General features: G+C 34.7%; 1 protein-coding gene across 3 annotated transcripts in view; it reads left to right on the top strand.

Moving 5' to 3' along the window:
• MIS18BP1 (MIS18 binding protein 1) overlaps positions 1-19,371 on the top strand; it is a 59,563-nt gene that overhangs the window by 35,705 nt on the left and 4,487 nt on the right. For all 3 annotated transcript variants that reach the window (XM_057542624.1, XM_057542623.1, XM_057542625.1), the window contains 4 exons: positions 4,790-4,953; positions 10,869-11,029; positions 13,056-13,204; positions 18,018-18,105. In XM_057542624.1, the coding sequence (XP_057398607.1) occupies positions 4,790-4,953; positions 10,869-11,029; positions 13,056-13,204; positions 18,018-18,105 (562 nt within the window). The remainder of the gene's footprint in view (positions 1-4,789; positions 4,954-10,868; positions 11,030-13,055; positions 13,205-18,017; positions 18,106-19,371) is intronic.

Here is a 19,371-nt window from a genome sequence, read left to right as displayed (position 1 = left end):
TGGTTGCCTGCTACAACAAAATATTAATATTCTCTATAAAATATATATAAGACCCAGAGTTTTGTCATTCAAAATGCCTAGGAAATAACCCAAAATTACTTAGCATACAAAGAACCAGGAAAATTTCAACTCTTATGGAAAAAATAATCAACAGATGCGAATGCTGGGATGACACAGATGTTGGCATTATCTGACAAGATTCTGAAGCAGGTATATAAAAATGCTTCAGAAACTAAAAGCAAACATTCTTGAACAGAAATTTATAATGTCTCAGCAAGAAATAGAAAATGTAAATAAGGATCAAATGGAAATTTTAGAACTGAAAAATAAGATAATCAAAATTAAAAACTCATTGGATAGGCTCAATAGCAGAATGGGATGAGATGAGAGAGGAAAGAGGCAGTCAGTATCAGGAATGGAGGAATAGGAAGACAGATGGCAGCTGGGTAAATAGAGTAGACTTCTCTTGAGTTCTTATAAATGTTTAGCGGTTTAAGGCAAATATTGCATTGCATGATGGAGTTCTTCAGTATTTATAAATGTGATACAGAAGACAAATGAGGAAGAGGCTTATATGATGGTAAGATTTTACTTGAAGCAGTAAGATACTGATTCTAAGTTGACTGTTCAGTATGTATATAGTAAACCCCAGAGCAGCCACTAAAAAACTACACAGATATCTTCAAACATATAATAGATAAATTAAAATACTAAAAAAGGCAGAAAAAGGAAATAGAAAACAGGAGGAAGAAAGAAAAACAATTACATTAATTATGTTAATAATCTAAATGCACCATTTAAAAGACAGATTGTTAGAATGAATTTAAAAACATGATCCCACTGTGTTGTATAAAGGACACTCACTTCAAATAGGACATAGGGAAGTTAAAAGTGAAAGGATAGATACGTACCATGCAAACTCAATAGATAACTGGAGTGGCTATACTAATACTAATCAAAGATTTCAGTATGAAGAAAATATCGAGGATAAAGAAGGACATTACAAAATGATAGAAGTGCCATTTCACCAGGAAGACTTAACAATCCTAAATGTGTATGCACCTGAGAACAAAACCTCAAAATTCATGAATCAAAATCTGACAGAACTAAAAGGAAAGTACTGAACTGAAAAGAGTCAAATCCACAATTATAGTTGGAGACTTCAGTGTTCTTCTCTTGGTAATTGATGGCAGTAGTAGACAGATAATTAGTAAGGGTATACAAGAACTGAACAACACCATCAACCAAATGTGCTAGCTGACATTTTGGAATAGTGTACCCAACAGGGAAAAAACACATTATTTCTAAGGATAGGTGGATCATTCACTAAGAAAGAACATTTACTAGGTCATAAAACAAATCTTAATGAATTGACTATAACTAAAGTTATATAAAGGGTGTTCTCTGGCCATAATTGAATTAAACTACAAGTCAGTAAAAGAAAACAAAAAGTTCCAAGTGGTTGAAAAATAACACACCTATAAATAATCCATGGGTCAAAGAGGAAGTCTCAAGGGAAAATATTCTGAACTGAACAACAAAGAAAATACATCAAAATTTGCAGTGTGAGCCCAGAAGTTCATAAACAACGTTACAGTTTGGTTTTACGTAGCTCATTTCTCTGCCTGATTTTCATGATACTTTCTTCATAAATGAAATTGTGGTATGATCTTACAGTGAATGGACTACTGAGTAATAAAAAGGAAGAACTATTGATACTTGTAACCACCTGAATGAATTTCAGAGGTATTATGCTGAGTGAAAAATGCTAGCCCGAAAGGTTACATACTATATGATTCCAATTATATTATGTTCTGGAGAAGACAAAACTAAAAAGAAAGAAAATGGATCAGGGATTTCCCGTGGTTATAGTGGTGGACCACAGAGGGGTAGCACTGGGAGGTTTTTTCGGTCTGATGGAACTGTTCCATCTGTTCTGTTATATATCTGTTAAGATTCATAGAACCATACCCAAAAAGACAATTTTACTTAAAATGTTTAAAAAGTGCCTAGACTGCATACTATTAAAATATTCAGGTATGGCAGGTTTGGGTTTGGGTTATGCTTCTCCAGTTTTTTACAGCTTTGACCTGCAGCCATTTCTTTGAAATTTACTGTACTATAAATATGAACTATTTATCATTCCCTAACCATATGTAGTTCTTCCTTGTCTTCATTTCTTTGCCAATATTGTGGCCTCATTTTCACCTGTTATATTTTTATCCATCCTTCAAATTTTATCTCACATGTCACCTCCTCCCTGTAACATTTCCTTGTTATCACCTATTCCTACTTTCCACTCAGTTAGATGTAATGCCTCTTTCTTACAAACAACATAAAGCAATTCTAATGCTGACTTCAAAGCAAAATAATCACATGAGGAGCTTTTGGAAAATGCAAAGGATTGCTGCCCCAGACCTACTGTATTGAAATCTTCAGGGATAGAGTCTATGAATCTGTTTGCTTATTTTACTTGCTTGCTTGCATTTTGCTATAAGCTCCTTAAGTGATTCTTGGTTGCAGCCCACTGTTTTGTACCCCCCATCATGCTTATAACCTAGTAGGGTAGACAGATACTTAGCAAATAATCCCTGTTAAGAAGTTTATGACAGTATTAGGGAAATCTGACTTAGTTTAGGCAGATACTAGAACTAAGATTTGAAGGTTAAATAAGTATTTAAGCCAAAGATTCATGATAAGTACGTTTTAAATTAAAACAGTGTATGTAAAAGTAGAAAGTAAGAGAGCATATTTAAAAATACTAAAGGCCAAAATGACTGGTGTACAGAAAGTGAGGGAAGAGCAGTAGAGGATGAGAATAGACAGGCAAGGAAGAACATAGGTCATATTTTGGTTTTTATGCTTAAAAATGATGAAGTGATTTTTAAGTAGGACTGCAGTGATATGATTACATTTGCCTTTTAAAATTATCTGGGATTAACTAGAGGAGATGTATTCATTACAGACTAATTTCTTATTAAATGCATTAAGTATTTTTATTATGACAAAATAGTCCTTTTAGGCAATCATAGACTTGCATGTTAGCTATGTACACAGATAGGGAAGCTTGAGCCCCCTCCCTATAGTTCTCCACTTTAGAACACATGTGGAATGATTAGTTATGCAAGAGTAGAACATTTGTTAAGTGTTCAATGCCCATAAGTATTTGTTCTCCTTTTATGCATCGAGTGAGTGGTATTCTGTAGTTAGATCGTATCTATTCACAAAAGTTGATTCTTAAATTTTCAGGAATTTTACAAATTAAATGTTTCAGAATCATTATTAAAAATTAAATTATATAAACTAAAAGTTAAATTTATTAGAAACAAACTAAAACTCTAAACTCATCACTTCCTAATTATTTTACTATATTTTATTATCTGTGCCCTTGAGGTTTTTTACATATGTCATATCTGTGTAGTGGAAATTCTATATAATTATGTGCTGTTGCACATTTCTTACTCCATGTTGGTAACTTGAAATCAGCCACAATAGGAGTATTTACAATATGGAAATTGACAAACACTACAAATCAGGGCTTTTTAACCCCAGAGAACTAGTTGTTAAAAATTTACCAGCATAACACTGCATAGGTTAATTGGTGAGTTAAATAGATCTTTTCTGGCAGAACTATCACCCTAACCACAATATATAAAATCTCTTGGAGGGGGAGGGCAGTAATATGTATACCAGGTTCTAAATACAGTAAGTCCCCTACATCCGAACCTTCAAGTTGTGAACTTTCAAAGATGCGAACATGTGTTCACATGTCCAGTCACATAAGTTAGTTCACATGTCTGGTGTATACTGTCACGTGTGTGCATCCTTTACAAGTAGTTGTGCTTTTGTGTGCTTTACTGTACAGTACTGTATCAAGTACAGTAGTACAGTATCTTTATTTCAAGCCCAGGATGTCCGGAAGCAAGCATAAAAGCAGTGGTGATGTAGCTGGTACTACTGTACTTTTCAAGGTACTTTAGCGTAAGAGTAAAAATGTTTTCTTTATTTTTTGTGTTTGTTTTGTATGTATTATTTGTGTGAAAAGTATTATAAGCCTATTACAGTACAGTACTATATAGCCAATTGTGTTAGTTGGATATCTAGGCTAACTTTGTTGGACTTACCAACAAATTAGACTTAAAAATGCAGTCTTGGAACGGAACTCGTTCATATGTAGGGGACTAACTGTAATCATTTGCAGTGAGATTTTAGAATGTAACTTGTTTGTTAAATTGGGGAACTACCTTATATTGACTTAGTTTTTTTCTATTTCAATTTTCATTTCCCTCAATTAAGTATTATATCTAAAATACTGTGTTCTATAAATTATAATAGAATGAAAGCAAGCGTAACACTTTTTAATAAGAGTTTGTAACATGGAATATATAGAAACTAGGAGCTTGTCTTCCAATATAGTTAGCACCAGTAAGATTTGCGCAGCAGTATAGAAAAGTTAGTCATGCTAGAGTCCCCCCAGAGATCTAATCACTGATTAGTTGGACTTAGGAAAAAATGTTGAAAGATTGGGCATGGTTTTTCAGGTTTAATAAACTACAACAAAATAGAAGGCATCTACTAGATATGTACACTTACGTCTTTGTATTTTAAGCATTAGAGTAAGTTATTAAGTGGAGAGAATACTATCTTCTTCCTAAATAGTTATCTAGAATGATTTTGATAAAATTCCTTCAGCTGAGTAATTCTCCTTGATTTAGTGGTATGCCTTCAGAAGGTTATTTTTTTACTGAGTTGAATTTCTTGTTCTTTAACTGTTTTTGGTCTTCCATAGTGCTTTTGCATCTCTTCCAAAGCACAAACCTGGTTTCTGGTCAGAGGTGGCTATGGCTGTAGGTTCTCGATCTGCTGATGAATGCCAGAGGAAATACATGGAAGATCCCCGAGGAAAAAGATCTCAGAAACATGTCACCAAGAAAAAGCCAGTCAACCCCAAAGGTAACCTTCGTAAGAAATAGTTTTTTCCTAGTTCTCAGTATCGATTTCTTTTTTTTGAATTTTATTTTATTTATTTTTTTATACAGCAGGTTATTATTAGTCATCCATTTTATACACATCAGTGTATACATGTCAATCCCAATCTCCCAATTCATCACACCACCACCCCCACCCTCCACTGGTTTCCCCCCTTGGTGTCCATACGTTTGTTCTCTACATCTGTGTCTCAATTTCTGCCCTGCAAACTGGTTCATCTGTACCATTTTTCTAAGTTCCACATATATGCGTTACTATGCGATATTTGTTTTTCTCTTTCTGACTTACTTCACTCTGTATGACAGTCTGTAGATTCATCCACGTCTCTACAAATGACCCGATTTCGTTCCTTTTTATGGCTGAGTAATATCCATTGTATATATGTACCACATCTTCTTTAATCATTCGTCTGTCGAGGGGCATTTAGGTTGTTTCCATGACCTGGCTATTGTAAATAGTGCTGCAGTGAACATTGGGGTGCATGTGTCTTTTTGAATTATGGTTTCCTCTGGGTATATGCCCAGTAGTGGGATTGCTGGGTCATGTGGTAATTCTATTTTTAGTTTTTTAAGGAACCTCCATACTGTTCTCCATAGTGGCTGTGTCAATTTACATTCCCACCAGCAGTGCAAGAGGGTTCCCTTTTCTCCACACCCTCTCCAGCATTTGTTTGTAGATTTTCTGATGAGGCCCATTCTGACTGGTGTGAGGTAATACCTCATTGTAGTTTTGATTTGCATTTCTCTAATAATTAGTGATGTTGAGCAGCTTTTCATGTGCTTCTTGGCCATCTGTATGTCCTCTTTGGAGAAATGTCTGTTTAGGTCTTCTGCCCATTTTTTGATTGGGTTGTTTGTTTTTTAATATTGAGCTGCACGAGCTGTTTATATATTTTGGAGATTAATCCTTTGTCCGTTGATTCATTTGCAAATATATTTCCCATTCTGAGGGTTCTCTTTTCGTCTTGTTTGTAGTTTCCTTTACTTTGCAAAAGCTTTTAAGTTTCATTAGGTCCCATTTGTTTATTTTTGTTTTTATTTCCATTACTCTAGGAGGTGGATCAAAAAACATCTTGCTGTGATTTATGTCAAAGAGTGTTCTTCCTATGTTTTCCTCTAAGAGTTTCATACTGTCTAGTCTTACATTTAGGTCTCTAATCTATTTTGAGTTTTTTGTGTGTGTATGGTGTTAGGTAGTGTTCTAATTTCATTATTTTACATGTAGCTGTCCAGTTTTCCCAGCACCACTTATTGAAGAGGCTGTCTTGTCTCCATTGTATATCCTTTGCCTCCTTTGTCATAGATTAGTTGACCGTAGGTGCATGGGTTTATCTCTGTGCTTTCTATCCTGTTCCATTGATCTATATTTCTGTTTTTATGCCCCTACTGTATTGTCTTGATTACTGTAGCTTTGTAGTATAGTCTGAAGTCAGGGAGTCTGATTCCTCCAGCACCGTTTTTTTCCCTCAAGACTGCTTCGGCTATTGGGGGTCTTTTGTGTCTCCATACAAATTTTAAGATTTTTTTGTTGTAGTTCTGTGAAAAATGCCATTGGTAATTTGATAGGCATTGCATTGAATCTGTAGATTGCTTTGGGTAGTATAGTCATTTTCACAATATTGATTTTTCCAATCCAAGAACATGGTATATCTCTCCATCTGTTTGTATCATCTTTAATTTCTTTCATCAGTGTCATACTTTTCTGCATACAGGTCTTTTATCTCCCTAACTAGGTTTATTCCTCGGTATTTTATTCTTTTTGTTGCAGTGGTAAATGGGAGTGTTTCCTTAATTTCTCTTTCAGATTTTTCATCATTAGTGTATGGGAATGCAAGAGATTTCTGTGCATTAATTTTGTATCCTGCAACTTGACCAAATTCACTGATTAGCTCTAGCAGTTTTCTGGTGGCATCTTTAGGATTCTCTAGGTATAGTATCATGTCATCTTCAAACAATGACAGTTTTACTTCTTCTTTTCTAATTTGGATTCCTTTTATTTCTTTTTCTTCTCTGATTGCCATGGCTAGGACTTCCAAAACTATGTTGAATAATAGTAGCAAGAGTGGACATCCTTGTCTCGTTCCTGATCTTAGAGGAAGTGCTTTCAGTTTTTCACCATTGAGAATGATGTTTGCTGTGGGTCTGTCATATATGGCCTTTATTATGTTGAGGTAGTTTCCCTCTATGCCCACTTTCTGGAGAGTTTTTATCATAAATAGGTGTTGAATTTTGTCAAAATCTTTTTTTCTGCATCTATTGAGGTCATACGGTTTTTATTCTTCAATTTGTTAATATGGTATATCACATTGATTGATTTGCGTATATTGAAGAATCCTTGCATCCCTGGGGTAAATCCCACTTGATCGTGGTGTATGATCCTTTTAATGTGTTGTTGGATTCTGTTTGCTAGTATTTTGTTGAGGATTTTTGCATCTGTATTCATCAGTGATATTGGTCTGTAATTTTCTTTTTTTGTAGTATCTTTGTCTGGTTTTGGTATCAGGGTGATGGTGACCTCATAGAATGAGTTTTGGAGTGTTCCTCCCTCTGCAATTTTTTGGAAGAGTTTGAGAAGGATGGGTGTTAGCTCTTCTCTAAATGTTTGATAGAATTCACCTGTGAAGCCATCTGGTCCTGGACTTCTGTTTGTTGGAAGATTTTTAATCACAGTTTCAATTTCATTACTTGTGATTGGTGTGTTCTTATTTTCTATTTCTTCCTGGTTTAGTCTTAGAAGGTTATACCTTTCTAAGAATTTGTCCATTTCTTCCAGGTTGTCCATTTTATTGGCATAGAGTTGCTTGTAGTACTCTCTTAGGATGCTTTATATTTCTACGGTGTCTGTTGTAACTTCTCCTTTTTCATTTCTAATTTTATTGATTTGAGTCCTCTCTTTTTCTTGAAAAATGGTTAATGGCTAATGGTTTATCAATTTTGTTTATCTTCTCAAAGAACCAGCTTTTAGTTTTATTGATCATTGCTATTATTTTCTTTGTTTCTATTTCATTTATTTCTGCTCTGATCTTTATGATTTCTTTCCTTCTGCTAACTTTGGGTTTTGTTTGTTCTTCTTTCTCTAGTTCCTTTAGGTGTAAGGTTAGATTGTTTATTTGAGATTTTTCTTGTTTCTTCAGGTAGGCTTGTATAGCTATAAACTTCCTTCTTAGAACTGCTTTTGCTGCATCCCATAGGTGTTGGATCATCGTGTTTTCATTATCATTTGTCTCTAGGTATTTTTTGATTTCCTCTTTGATTTCTTCAGTGATCTCTTGGTTATTTAGTACCGTATTGTTTAGCCTCCATGTGTTTGTGCTTTTCACATTTTTTTCCCTGTAATTCATTTCTAATCTCATAGCGTTGTGGTCAGAAAAGATGCTTGATATGATTTCAGTTTTCTTAAATTTACTGAGGCTTGATTTGTGACCCAAGATGTGATCTATCCTGGAGAATGTTCCATGCGCACATGAGAAGAAAGTGTAATCTGCTGTTTCCGGATGGAATGTCCTATAAATATCAATTAAATCTATCTGGTCTATTTTGTCATTTAAAGCTTGTGTTTCCTTATTTATTTTCATTTTAGATGATCTGTCCATTGGTGTAAGTGAGGTGTTAAAGTCCCCCACTATTATTGTGTTACTGTCGATTTCCCCTTTTATGGCTGTTAGTATTTGCCTTATGTATTGAGGCGCTCCTATGTTGGGTACATATATATTTATAATTGTTATATCTTCTTCTTGGATTGATCCCTTGATCATTATGTAGTGTCCTTCCTTGTCTTTTGTAACATTCTTTGTTTTAAAATCTATTTTGTCTGATATGAGTATTGCTACTCCAGCTTTCTTTTGATTTCCATTTGCATGGAATATCTTTTTCCATCCCCTCACTTTCAGTCTGAATGTGTCCCTTGGTCTGAAGTGGGTCTCTTGTAGACAGCATATAGATGGGTCTTGGTTTTGTATCCATTCAGCAAGCTTGTGTCTTTTGGTTGGAGCATTTAATCCATTCACGTTTAAGGTAATTATCAATATGTATGTTCCTATGACCATTTTCTTAATTGTTTTGGTTTTGTTTTTCTGGTCCTTTTCTTCTCTTGTGTTTCCCACTTAGAGAAGTTCCTTTAGCATTTGTTGTAGAGCTGGTTTGGTGGTGCTGAATTCTTTTAGCTTTTGCTTGTCTGTAAAGTTTTTGATTTCTCCATCGAATCTGAATGAGATCCCTGCCGGGTAGAGTAATCTTGGTTGTAGGTTCTTCCCTTTCATCACTTTAAGTATATCATGCCACTCCCTTCTGGCTTGTAGAGTTCCTGCTGAGAAATCAGCTGTTAACCTTATGGGAGTTCCCTTGTATGTTATTTGTCACTTTTCCCTTGCTGATTTCAATAATTTTTCTTTGTCTTAAATTTTTGCCAATTTCATTACTATGTGTCTCAGTGTGTTTCTCCTTGGGTTTATCCTGTATGGGACTCTGCCCTTCCTGGACTTGGGTGGCTATTTCCTTTCCCATGTTAGGGAAGTTTTCGACTATAATCTCTTCAAATATTTTCTCGGGTCCTTTCTCTCTTCTCCTTCTGGGACCCCTATAATGCAAATGTTGTGTTTAATGTTGTCCCAGAGGTCTCTTAGGCTGTCTTCATTTCTTTTCATTCTTTTTTCTTTTTTCTGTTCTACAGCAGTGAATTCCACCATTCTGTCTGCCAGGTCACTTATCCGTTCTTCTGCCTCAGTTATTCTGCTATTGATTCCTTCTAGTGTATTTTTCATTTCAGTTATTGTGTTGTTCATCTCTGTTTGTTTGTTCTTTAATTCTTCTACATCTTTGTTAAACATTTCTTGCCTCTTCTACATCTTTGCCTCCATTCTTTTTCTGAGGTCCTGGATCATCTTCACTATCGTTTTTCTGGATTCTTTTTCTGGAAGATTGCCTATCTCCATTTCATTTAGTTGTTTTTCTAAGGTTTTATCTTGTTCCTTCATCTGGTACATAGCCCTCTGCCTTTTCATCTTGTCTATCTTTCTGTGAATGTGGTTTTTGTTCCACAGGCTGTAGGATTGTAGTTCTTCTTGCTTCTGCTGTCTGCCCTCTGGTGAATGAGGCTATCTAAAAGGCTTGTGCAAGTTTCCTGATCAGTATTGATTTCTGATCACTCATTAGATGTATTTTCTATTTATCAATGTGTTTTATTATAGGTATTTTTTGTTTTTGTTTTTAAAATTTTAAAGCTAGGAAGAACTCCAAGGATCATTTGTTTAATTTTTAAGTCTAACCTAGCTACTTACTTACATCAATAGTAGCCTTAGCAGACTTGTGCTTTGAGTTTTTTCTAGGAAATCTGCAGTTGGATCCAGAGATTTCAATCACTGGATTATTGTTCTAAGGGTCTAAGTTAATTTGAGGCCACTTGGGTAGGGCCCCCTAGTAATTCATAAGAAAACTCATAATAAATTTAGTTTTTATAGTCCCCAGGAGTACACACTCCTGGCCAGGATTTCTGCCAGAGAAGTCCTGTACCAGGCTTTAGGGAATATTCAGTATCCCTGTCCTAATTCAATAAGGTTTATATTTTAGCAAAATCAATAAGTTAGGTAGTCAGCAAGAGAAGTGTGAGAGGTAACCTCTCTCACAGGTAAAGAACCTTTTCAACCTCACACTACCTAATCCTAATGTAATTTCTTCCTGAGTAGTCTTGTAATGTAATCACATTGTGCAGATCCCAGTGTAGAAAGAATCATTTGTTATATCGGAGGCTTGGAAATATTAACAACGGAGGCTGAGTTTATTTAATGTGAATACACAATTCAGAATTTACAAAGGCTGTTCACTTTATAGAGCAGTTACTATAAATGACTAAATCCTTATCAAAATGTTTTGCTGACTCTTAAGGCAAGATCAGTGATTCTGATAAGAAGCAAACTATTAAGATAACTGCCAAAGTGGGAACTCTTAAAAGGAAGCAGCAGATGAGGGATTTTCTGGAACAGTTGCCAAAGGATGACCATGATGATTTTTTCAGTACAACACCTTTGCAGCATCAAAGAGTACTGGTAAGCGTCTTAAATGTATGAAATCATTGTTTTCTTTATATTGGCTTTTGTATCTTTCATTTTATGTATGGTTAGTGTTCATCCCTAATATTTAGGCCAAGGATTGATAGCCCTCACTGATATGCCACAGTATAGTATAGTAAAGTATAGTATAGTATAAGAAGCAGTCTGATGCCATTCTCATCAGTGGCCAGAGTCTCCCCTTCAGTGGGGTTCAGAAGTAATGGTTGTAGAACCAAATAGAAAATCCAGAGATAGACCAAACATATATATTTAAAATTCATATGCAGTGAGGCAAACTTAAAAAGGGGGGGTGATAAGAAAATATTATTACCTACTGCATAGTAAATTGGGAGGAGGGATTAAGTGACAGCATAAGATTGACAGATTTGAATGTATACAAGAATTTTTGTAGTATGAAAAATCACAAAACTAAAAACTTCAGTGACTGGGATAAAATATTTGCAACAGATAAAGACAATAATATGTATAATATGAAGAACTCATTCAGATGTTACTGGAATAATAAAAAGTATCAAGCTCACAGGAAAAAAGCAGGCAAGAAAAAATTCAAAAGGCTGAATGAACACTTAGGGTCATTTTAACTAGCTATCAAAGGAAAACAAAGTAAATTATATGTATACCTTCTAAATTACAGAATCTTTTAAAAAAATAAGTTAAAATATTCACTAACAAAAAGCAGTAGGCATGTTGATATAGTCATATGTCAGTGTATACATAATTTAATCTTACCTTTTGGAAAGCATTATGGCAATATATGAGAGCCATAAAGATTATATCTATTCATGGGAGTTTATCCTAAGAAATTCAAAAGAAGGCAAAAATCTTCACAAAGATACTCCTTGTACGTTTATCTTCACAGCAAAAAACTGGGAACAATCTATATATCCAGTAAGGATGTACTTCATAAACACAGTTAAATATAGTGCAAATATTAAGTGCAAATCTGAGACTTTCTAGACTCTAAATATAAATGTTAAGAATATTAAGATTAAAGTAATGCAAAAATGGATGGATATAGACAACTGGACTTTTAAGCATAAAAACTGAGATTTGTTTTAGTGAGCTACACTTAAGGGTAATTTTTTTCATCTACCCATTTCACAATGTTGTTAAATCATCTCCAATTTTAAAAGGCTACACAGTGCTTTAAGAATTTAGTAATAACATCATTATCTGGGCTCTCTTTTTGCCTACACAGGTTATGAAGGGAAGTATTTTAAGGGAGCCATCTGAGACTCTTACTGTGTTCTCTGCACAAAAACCATGGTCCTTTAGGCATTGTACCCTTTATATTATTCCCCCATCATTTCAGGTTCTATATATGTTTTGGCCTAAATGCAACAGTAGCAACATTTTAAAAGCAACAGAAATAGAAAGCAGTGAATTAGTTCATTTTCTGTGGCAGAAGTCCACTTTTTCTAAGGTTTTAATATAAAGGTAAGTAAAATCTTAATTAAGAATTGAATTGCTGTTTATTGGAAATATATGCTCACAAAAAGTTTAATACTGCTTGAGTGTCTATTTAGTACCAAGCATAATAGTAAATCAATTACAGTTTCGTTTTGTTCTGTCTACACAGAGGTCAGCATACTTGGTGCATAGGCCAAATCTGGCATATCACCTTATTTTGTAAACAATATTTTATTGTAACACAGACATGTTAGCTATGGCTGCTTTCCTGCTTCAACAGCAGAGTTGAGTAGTTGGAATAGAGACTGTATGGACCACAAAACCTAAAATATTTTCTATCTGACTCTTTACAGAAAACATTTGCTGATCCCGGTCTACACAGTGCTAGAAATGTGTGTCCATTATCTCTGTTTTACACAACAGAAACTAAGTTTTTTAGAGGCCAAGTCTCTGTTCTCTACCTACTAATATTTTTAGTTTTGTGAAATTATAAGACAGAAAACAACTTATCATCCCCCCAAAAAAACAATTTGTGATAATGAGGTATTCTGTTTTTAGGAGTGCCTGTCAGTACTATATATTTGCTTTCTAGTTACCAAGTTTCTGGGACAGTCAAGAAGAGGATGATGTTCTGCCAAATATGGACAGAAATCCAACAACTCCATCATCGGTTATCTTTCCACTGGCAAAAACTCCTCAGTGTCAGCATGTCAGTCCTGGCATGCTAGCCTCTATAAATAGGTAAGTATTTGTGCATATGATACTGTAATTCTCTGCATCAACTTTTAACATTCCATGAGTTGAAGAGAGTAGATGTCAGTAATGAAAGGAGTCATCATTATTTTTAAAAAATCATGAAAGAATAGTTCCTAGAAGTCAAGGATGGACAGTTTCCACAAGGAGGGGTGTTATTCTATAGTGTTAGTACACAAGTGACACTTTACATTAGGATAAATTCCAAATGGGTCAAAGTTTTGCCTGTAAAGAATTAAACTATAAAATATACCTTAAAAACACCTTAGAGAATTATTTTATTACCTCAGAAGAACCAGAAGCCACTAACAAAAAGTATGATAAAGTCAACCATACAGAAAATAAAACATTTTACCTGGTACCAACCACCATAAACAACAATCAAAAGACAGATGACAGTCTGAGGAAAGAATTTGTGGGACTCATCACACGAAAAAGGCTAATTTCCCTGTTATAACACTCCTACAAATAAACAAGAAAAGGAAAGCCATTCTCATGCATTCCTAGTGAGAAGGTAAATTAGTTCAGTCTCTGCAGGCAGTAATTTGTTGATATCTATCAAAATTATAAATGCATATGCTCTTTGGCTTAGCATTCCTACTTCGAGAATTGTTAGTGTACAACTAATTCATTGCAGTATTGCTTATAATGACAAAAGACTGGAAACAAATGTCCATCAATTAGGGACTAATCAAATAAATTCTGATACATTATGTAGCCATAGAAATTAATGAAGAAATTCTTTATGTACTTATGGTAAAATGTCCAAGGTATATTAAATGCAAAAAGTTACATGTGGTTAATTATGTGTTACCATTTGTGTAAATCGGGACTGTGTGTGTGTATATACTTGTGATTGCTTTTATGTGATTAAATATAAAACATAATTGCTTTTATGTGATTAAATATATTGCTTTTATGTGATTAAAATCACGTAATTGCTTTTATGTGATTAAATATCTCTGAAGGGATACATAAGCAACTGAAAACATTGGTGATCCTTAGGGAGAAGAACTAAGATAGCTTGGGACAAATAAGAGGAAGACTTTTTTGAATTTTACACGATTTGAATATAAGCATTATTTTGAAATATAAATAAATAAAATTAAGAAAACATATGGGTGGCCAACAGTCATATAACACAGAGAAAAAAATGGAAAATGGTAAAAATAAGGCCTGAAAATAGGCTTTTCATTTGGCAATTAAGCAGGCCAGTGCTAATCTTAAGAGCAATTTCCATGGGGTGTGAGAGATAGAAGCCAGATGATCATGACTGAAAAAAAAAAGCACTTAGTACTCTCATGAAGCTTAGTGAAATTTTAATTTGCATTTATTCAGCAAAAACATAATTTTTCCCTAGCAATCCACAAATTATTTTTTATTTTTAATTTAGTATTTAGTGCAGGTGAAAGTATATTGAGCATATAATTTTTTTAATTTTTTAAAATTTATTAAAGTATAGTTGATTTACAATGTTAATTTCTGCTGTACAGCAAAGTGATTCAGTTATACATATATATATTCTTTTTCACATTCTTTTCCATTATGGTTTATCACAGGATATTGAATATAGTTCCCGGTGCTATACAGTAGGGCTTTGTTGTTTATCCATTCTATATATATTAGTTTGCATCTGCTAATCCCAAACTCCCAATCCATCCCTCCTGCACCCCCTCTCCCCTTTGGCAACCACAAGTCTATTCTCTATGTCTGTGAGTCTGTTTCTGTTTGGTAGATAGGTTCATTTGTGTCATATTTTAGATTCCACATATAAGTGATATCATATGGTATTTGTCTTTCTCTTTCTGACTTAACTCCACTCTGTATGACAGTCTCTAGGTCCATCCATATTGCTGCAAATGGCATTATTTCATTCTTTTTCATGGCTGAGTAGTATTCCATTGTGTATATGCACCATATCTTCTTTATCATTCATCTGTCGATGGACATTTAGGTTACTTCCATGTCTTGCCTATTGTGAATAATGCTGCTATGAACACAGGGGTGCATGTTATCTTTTTGAATTATACTTTTGTCTGGATATATGCCCAGGAGTGGGATTGCTGGATCATATGGCAACTCTATTTTTAGTTTCTTGAGGAACCTCCATACTGTTCTCCATAGTGGCTGCACCAGTTTACATTCCCACCAACAGTGCAAGAGGGTTCCCTTTTCACCACACCCTTTCCAGCATTTATTGTTTCTAGCTTTTTCAATAATGGCCATTCTGAGTGGCGTGAGGTGATACCTCATTGTAGTTTTGATTTGCATTTCTCTAATAATTAGTGATGTTGAGCATCTTTTCATGTGTTTGTTGTCCATCTATATGTCTTCTTTGGAGAAATGTCTATTTAGGTCTTCTGCCCATTTTTCGATTGGGTTGTTTGTTTTTTTGTGGTTGAGTTGTATAAGCTGTTTGTGTATTTTGGAAATTAAGCCCTTGTTGGTCACATCATTTGCAAATATTTTGTCCCAGTCTGTAGGCTGTCTTTTCGTTTTGTTTATGGTTCCCTTTGCTATACAAAAGCTTGGAAGTTTGATTAGGTCCCATTTATTTATTTTTGGCTTTTATTTCTATTGTTTTGGGAGACTGATCTAAGAAAACACTGGTATCATTTATGTCAGAGAATGTTTTTGCCTATGTTCTCTTCTAGGAGTTTTATGGTGTCATGTCTTATATTTAAGAGTTTAAGCCATATTAAGTTTATTTTTGTGTATGGTGTGAGGGTGTGTTCTATCTTCACTGATTTACATGTAGCTGTCCAACTTTCTCAACACCACTTGCTGAAGAGACTTTTTTTCCATTGTATATTCTTGCCTCCTTTGTCGAAGATTAATTGACTAGAGGTGTGTGGGTTTATTTCTGGGGAGCATATAATTTTGGACAAAGTTTTTGGTAAGCACTTTGGCCAAATCATTAGCTTTAAAATAGTCATCCCTTTGGCCCTTGAATTTTATTTCTGAGGAAATGTGAGGTTTGGGCAAGTATGTGTGCATATTTGTATGAACAAAGATGTTCACCACAAAACAATACTGAAAATTTGGAAATGACCTAACTGTCCAACAATAAGGAAAGTCAAGAAATTAGGATTTGTCGGACTTTCCTGGTGGCGCGGTGGTTAAGAATCCGCTTGCCAATGCAGGGGACACGGGTTTGAGCTCTGATCCAGGAAGATCCCATATGCCGTGGAGCAACTAAGCCTGTGTGCCACAACTACTGAGCCCACGCTCTAGAGCCCGTGAGCCGCAACTACTGAGCCCATGTGCCACAACTACTGAAGTCCACGCGCCTAGAGCCCCTGCTCCGCAACAGGAGAAGCCACCGCAATGAGAAGCCCGCACACCCCAACGAAAAGTAGCCCCCACTCACCACAACTAGAGAAAGCCCGCATGCAGCAACGAAGACCCAACGCAGCCAAAAATAAAAAATAAAATAAATTTTAAAAAAAAAGAAATTAGGATTTGTCCACATAATAGAATAATATATAACAATTTAAAATGATGCCTTCAAGAATTTTTAATGACATAATGTTCAGTGGATAATTTTTAAAAGCTAAGAAATAAAACTACATACAGTATGATCCCAGTTTACATAACATGTATTCATAAGAGAAAGGAAATTTCTTGACCAAAAACATCACCAGCCATTATCTCTATATTGTAGAATTACACTGATACGGGTTGTGATGTTACTTTTTTATATGTATCACTTTTACAATTAAGGAAAATGGCTTTTTTTTTCTTATAGAGCATATGATGGGCTCATTTATATCAAGAATATATTTCCTAAAACTTCTTTATTTTTAAAATGAGTTTCCTAGACCTCTTCAATCTCTTGACTTCACCAACTCTAGCAGTTAGTTTCGTTTTCATAACAATATTAAGTAACAAAACAGTTTTTTTTATTAATCCCAAAGTCTCTGGTTTGTTCAGGACAACAGACTCATGAGGTGCTGATCCTGAACCACTGGCTAGGCTTATTCACTTGCTATTCAGCAGACTTTGTGGTTCACATTAATATCTTAATATGTCACACATTACACATTTCTACACGTCATACCTTTAAGGTTGCTCCCAAATAGTCATAAAGGAAAGGATAGTCAATCATACAGGATCTTGAAGCCAAAAGAGAGAATTAGAATTAGTGTTCAGCTGGATTTACTGTCATAAGTAATTGTTGGGGAAATTGAGAACAACATTCCATGTGGCTTCAGTTTTCATCTGTAAATTATGAGTCAAGTTTACTTGCAGAGAATGAGAAGCGAGAGAGGTAAGGTAAAAAGAAATGAAAAAAAAGTCTTAGTTGGTATGGGGGATATAAGAAAGATGTAACTATGTAGAAATAAAAGGCTTATGAGCTGAACTGAAGACTAAACACAGTTGGAAGCCATAAATTAATTCAGGGCTTTCATCGCCAGACTTATCCTTAAAATGATCAACTTTTAAGATTCAATCTGGAGAGGGAAGGAAGACATTAATAAGAGAAAGGAGTGAAAGGTATAACAAAAGTGAATCAAGGGACAAGAAGTCTCTGAGTTTTAGAAAAGACAGGCAGCAAGATAGAGATTGGAAAGAGCACAAATGGGACAAAAGACAATGGGTAAACCATCATTTCCCAAAACAGTCTTAGATTGAAGCATTTTGTCTGTTTCCATCGGTACATGATTGCCTTTTTAAAAATGGAAAAGAAAATGTACTTTTTAAATATTGAAACATTTTAAATTCATTTTGTCAGTTGCTGTTCAACTTGTGGATAAAAGTATAGTAGTTAATGTTGACTTGTTATTTTATATTTAAACAGGGCTGACTGTGATAAATATGTTTTTCGTATGCAAAAAACCCATAAAAGTAAAGGTGGCACTGTCTGGGGCAATATCAAGAAAAAAACAGTAAGTATTTTTATTCACCATTCATTTATTCAACACATACCTATTGAACAACTACAATATATGGCAAATTGTTGGAGTTATAAGTTATATAACAGTCCCTGCCTTCAAGTTGCTTACAGCCTAATACAAGTAAATTATGAGGCTATGAGTGAGGTAAGTACATAAGTGCTGTAGGATTACAGATGGCAGCTCAGACTGAAGCATTTGAGCAAGGTGAGAATTTTCATTTGAGGGGTCAGGCAGAGTGGAAAGAACACATATAGGTTAGAGACATTTCACACAAAACACAAAAGCATATCTATTCAATGATTGGGGAATAATCCACACTAATTGAGTTGTGATTGTCATAGAATAAGAAATTTCATTAAATCCTCTACAGATTCAAAATGGTTTCAGATTTTTTCAGATTCAGCTACTTGATTTTATGTATGTGTGTATGTCAATAACAGAAAAAATTTTAACTCAAAATTGCCTTACAGTGATCTGTATCCCTTTGAGAAAAGATTAGGAGAATCCTCTTGAATTAATTTTTAAATTTTTGATTTCTGATTTTAATCTGAATAACTTATATCCAGATAAAACTATAAGTATTCTGGAAAAACTAATTCACCTCAAATTTCCTCAAAGTAAATAGCCATTCTTAGAGAATGATAATTTCTGGATGGAGGTAAAATGGGAGACTACCTTATTGCCTGAGGGTATATTCCTTCTGACCAGGTTATGGCCATCTTTCTCCCTCACCCACGCTGAAATATTTATATTGCACACCTGCTAGAGTATAGTTCCTCTCAGAGAGTCTCTAAACTTAACATTAGGATTACCTAATCAGACCTAATCTTTGTAGGCTTTATTTGTCCACAGGAAATGGTAGATACCTCTGGGAACCCTGGTTTAAAGTCAGCCTGGAGACTAAATTCTTCAAAAGAAACCTCTACTCCATAATTGAAGGTGTGGGTAGATGCCCTCTCAGTGTTTCTCAGATTTTCTTTTTCCAGTCCATTCCTTACAAGAATGAAATTTTGGTTTCATTTGTAGCCAGTGAGTGTGTGAGGATAGAAAGAGCAAAGGATTTAGTATTAAAACTTCTGATTTCAAGGTCTGACTCCATACCAGCTTTATGACAAGGCAAGCTACTTGAGCTTTCTAATCTCATTTTATTCATATGTGGTATGAAGTGGGGATCATGATGATATTGTATCATTTAGGATTTCTGTTGCCTTACTGATTTTCTGTCTCGAAGATATGTCCATTGATGTGAGTGAGGTG

Source organism: Balaenoptera acutorostrata, chromosome 3 (genome assembly GCF_949987535.1).
Source record: "Balaenoptera acutorostrata chromosome 3, mBalAcu1.1, whole genome shotgun sequence".
NCBI lineage: Eukaryota > Metazoa > Chordata > Mammalia > Artiodactyla > Balaenopteridae > Balaenoptera > Balaenoptera acutorostrata.
This window is presented reverse-complemented; position numbering and strand designations above follow the sequence as displayed.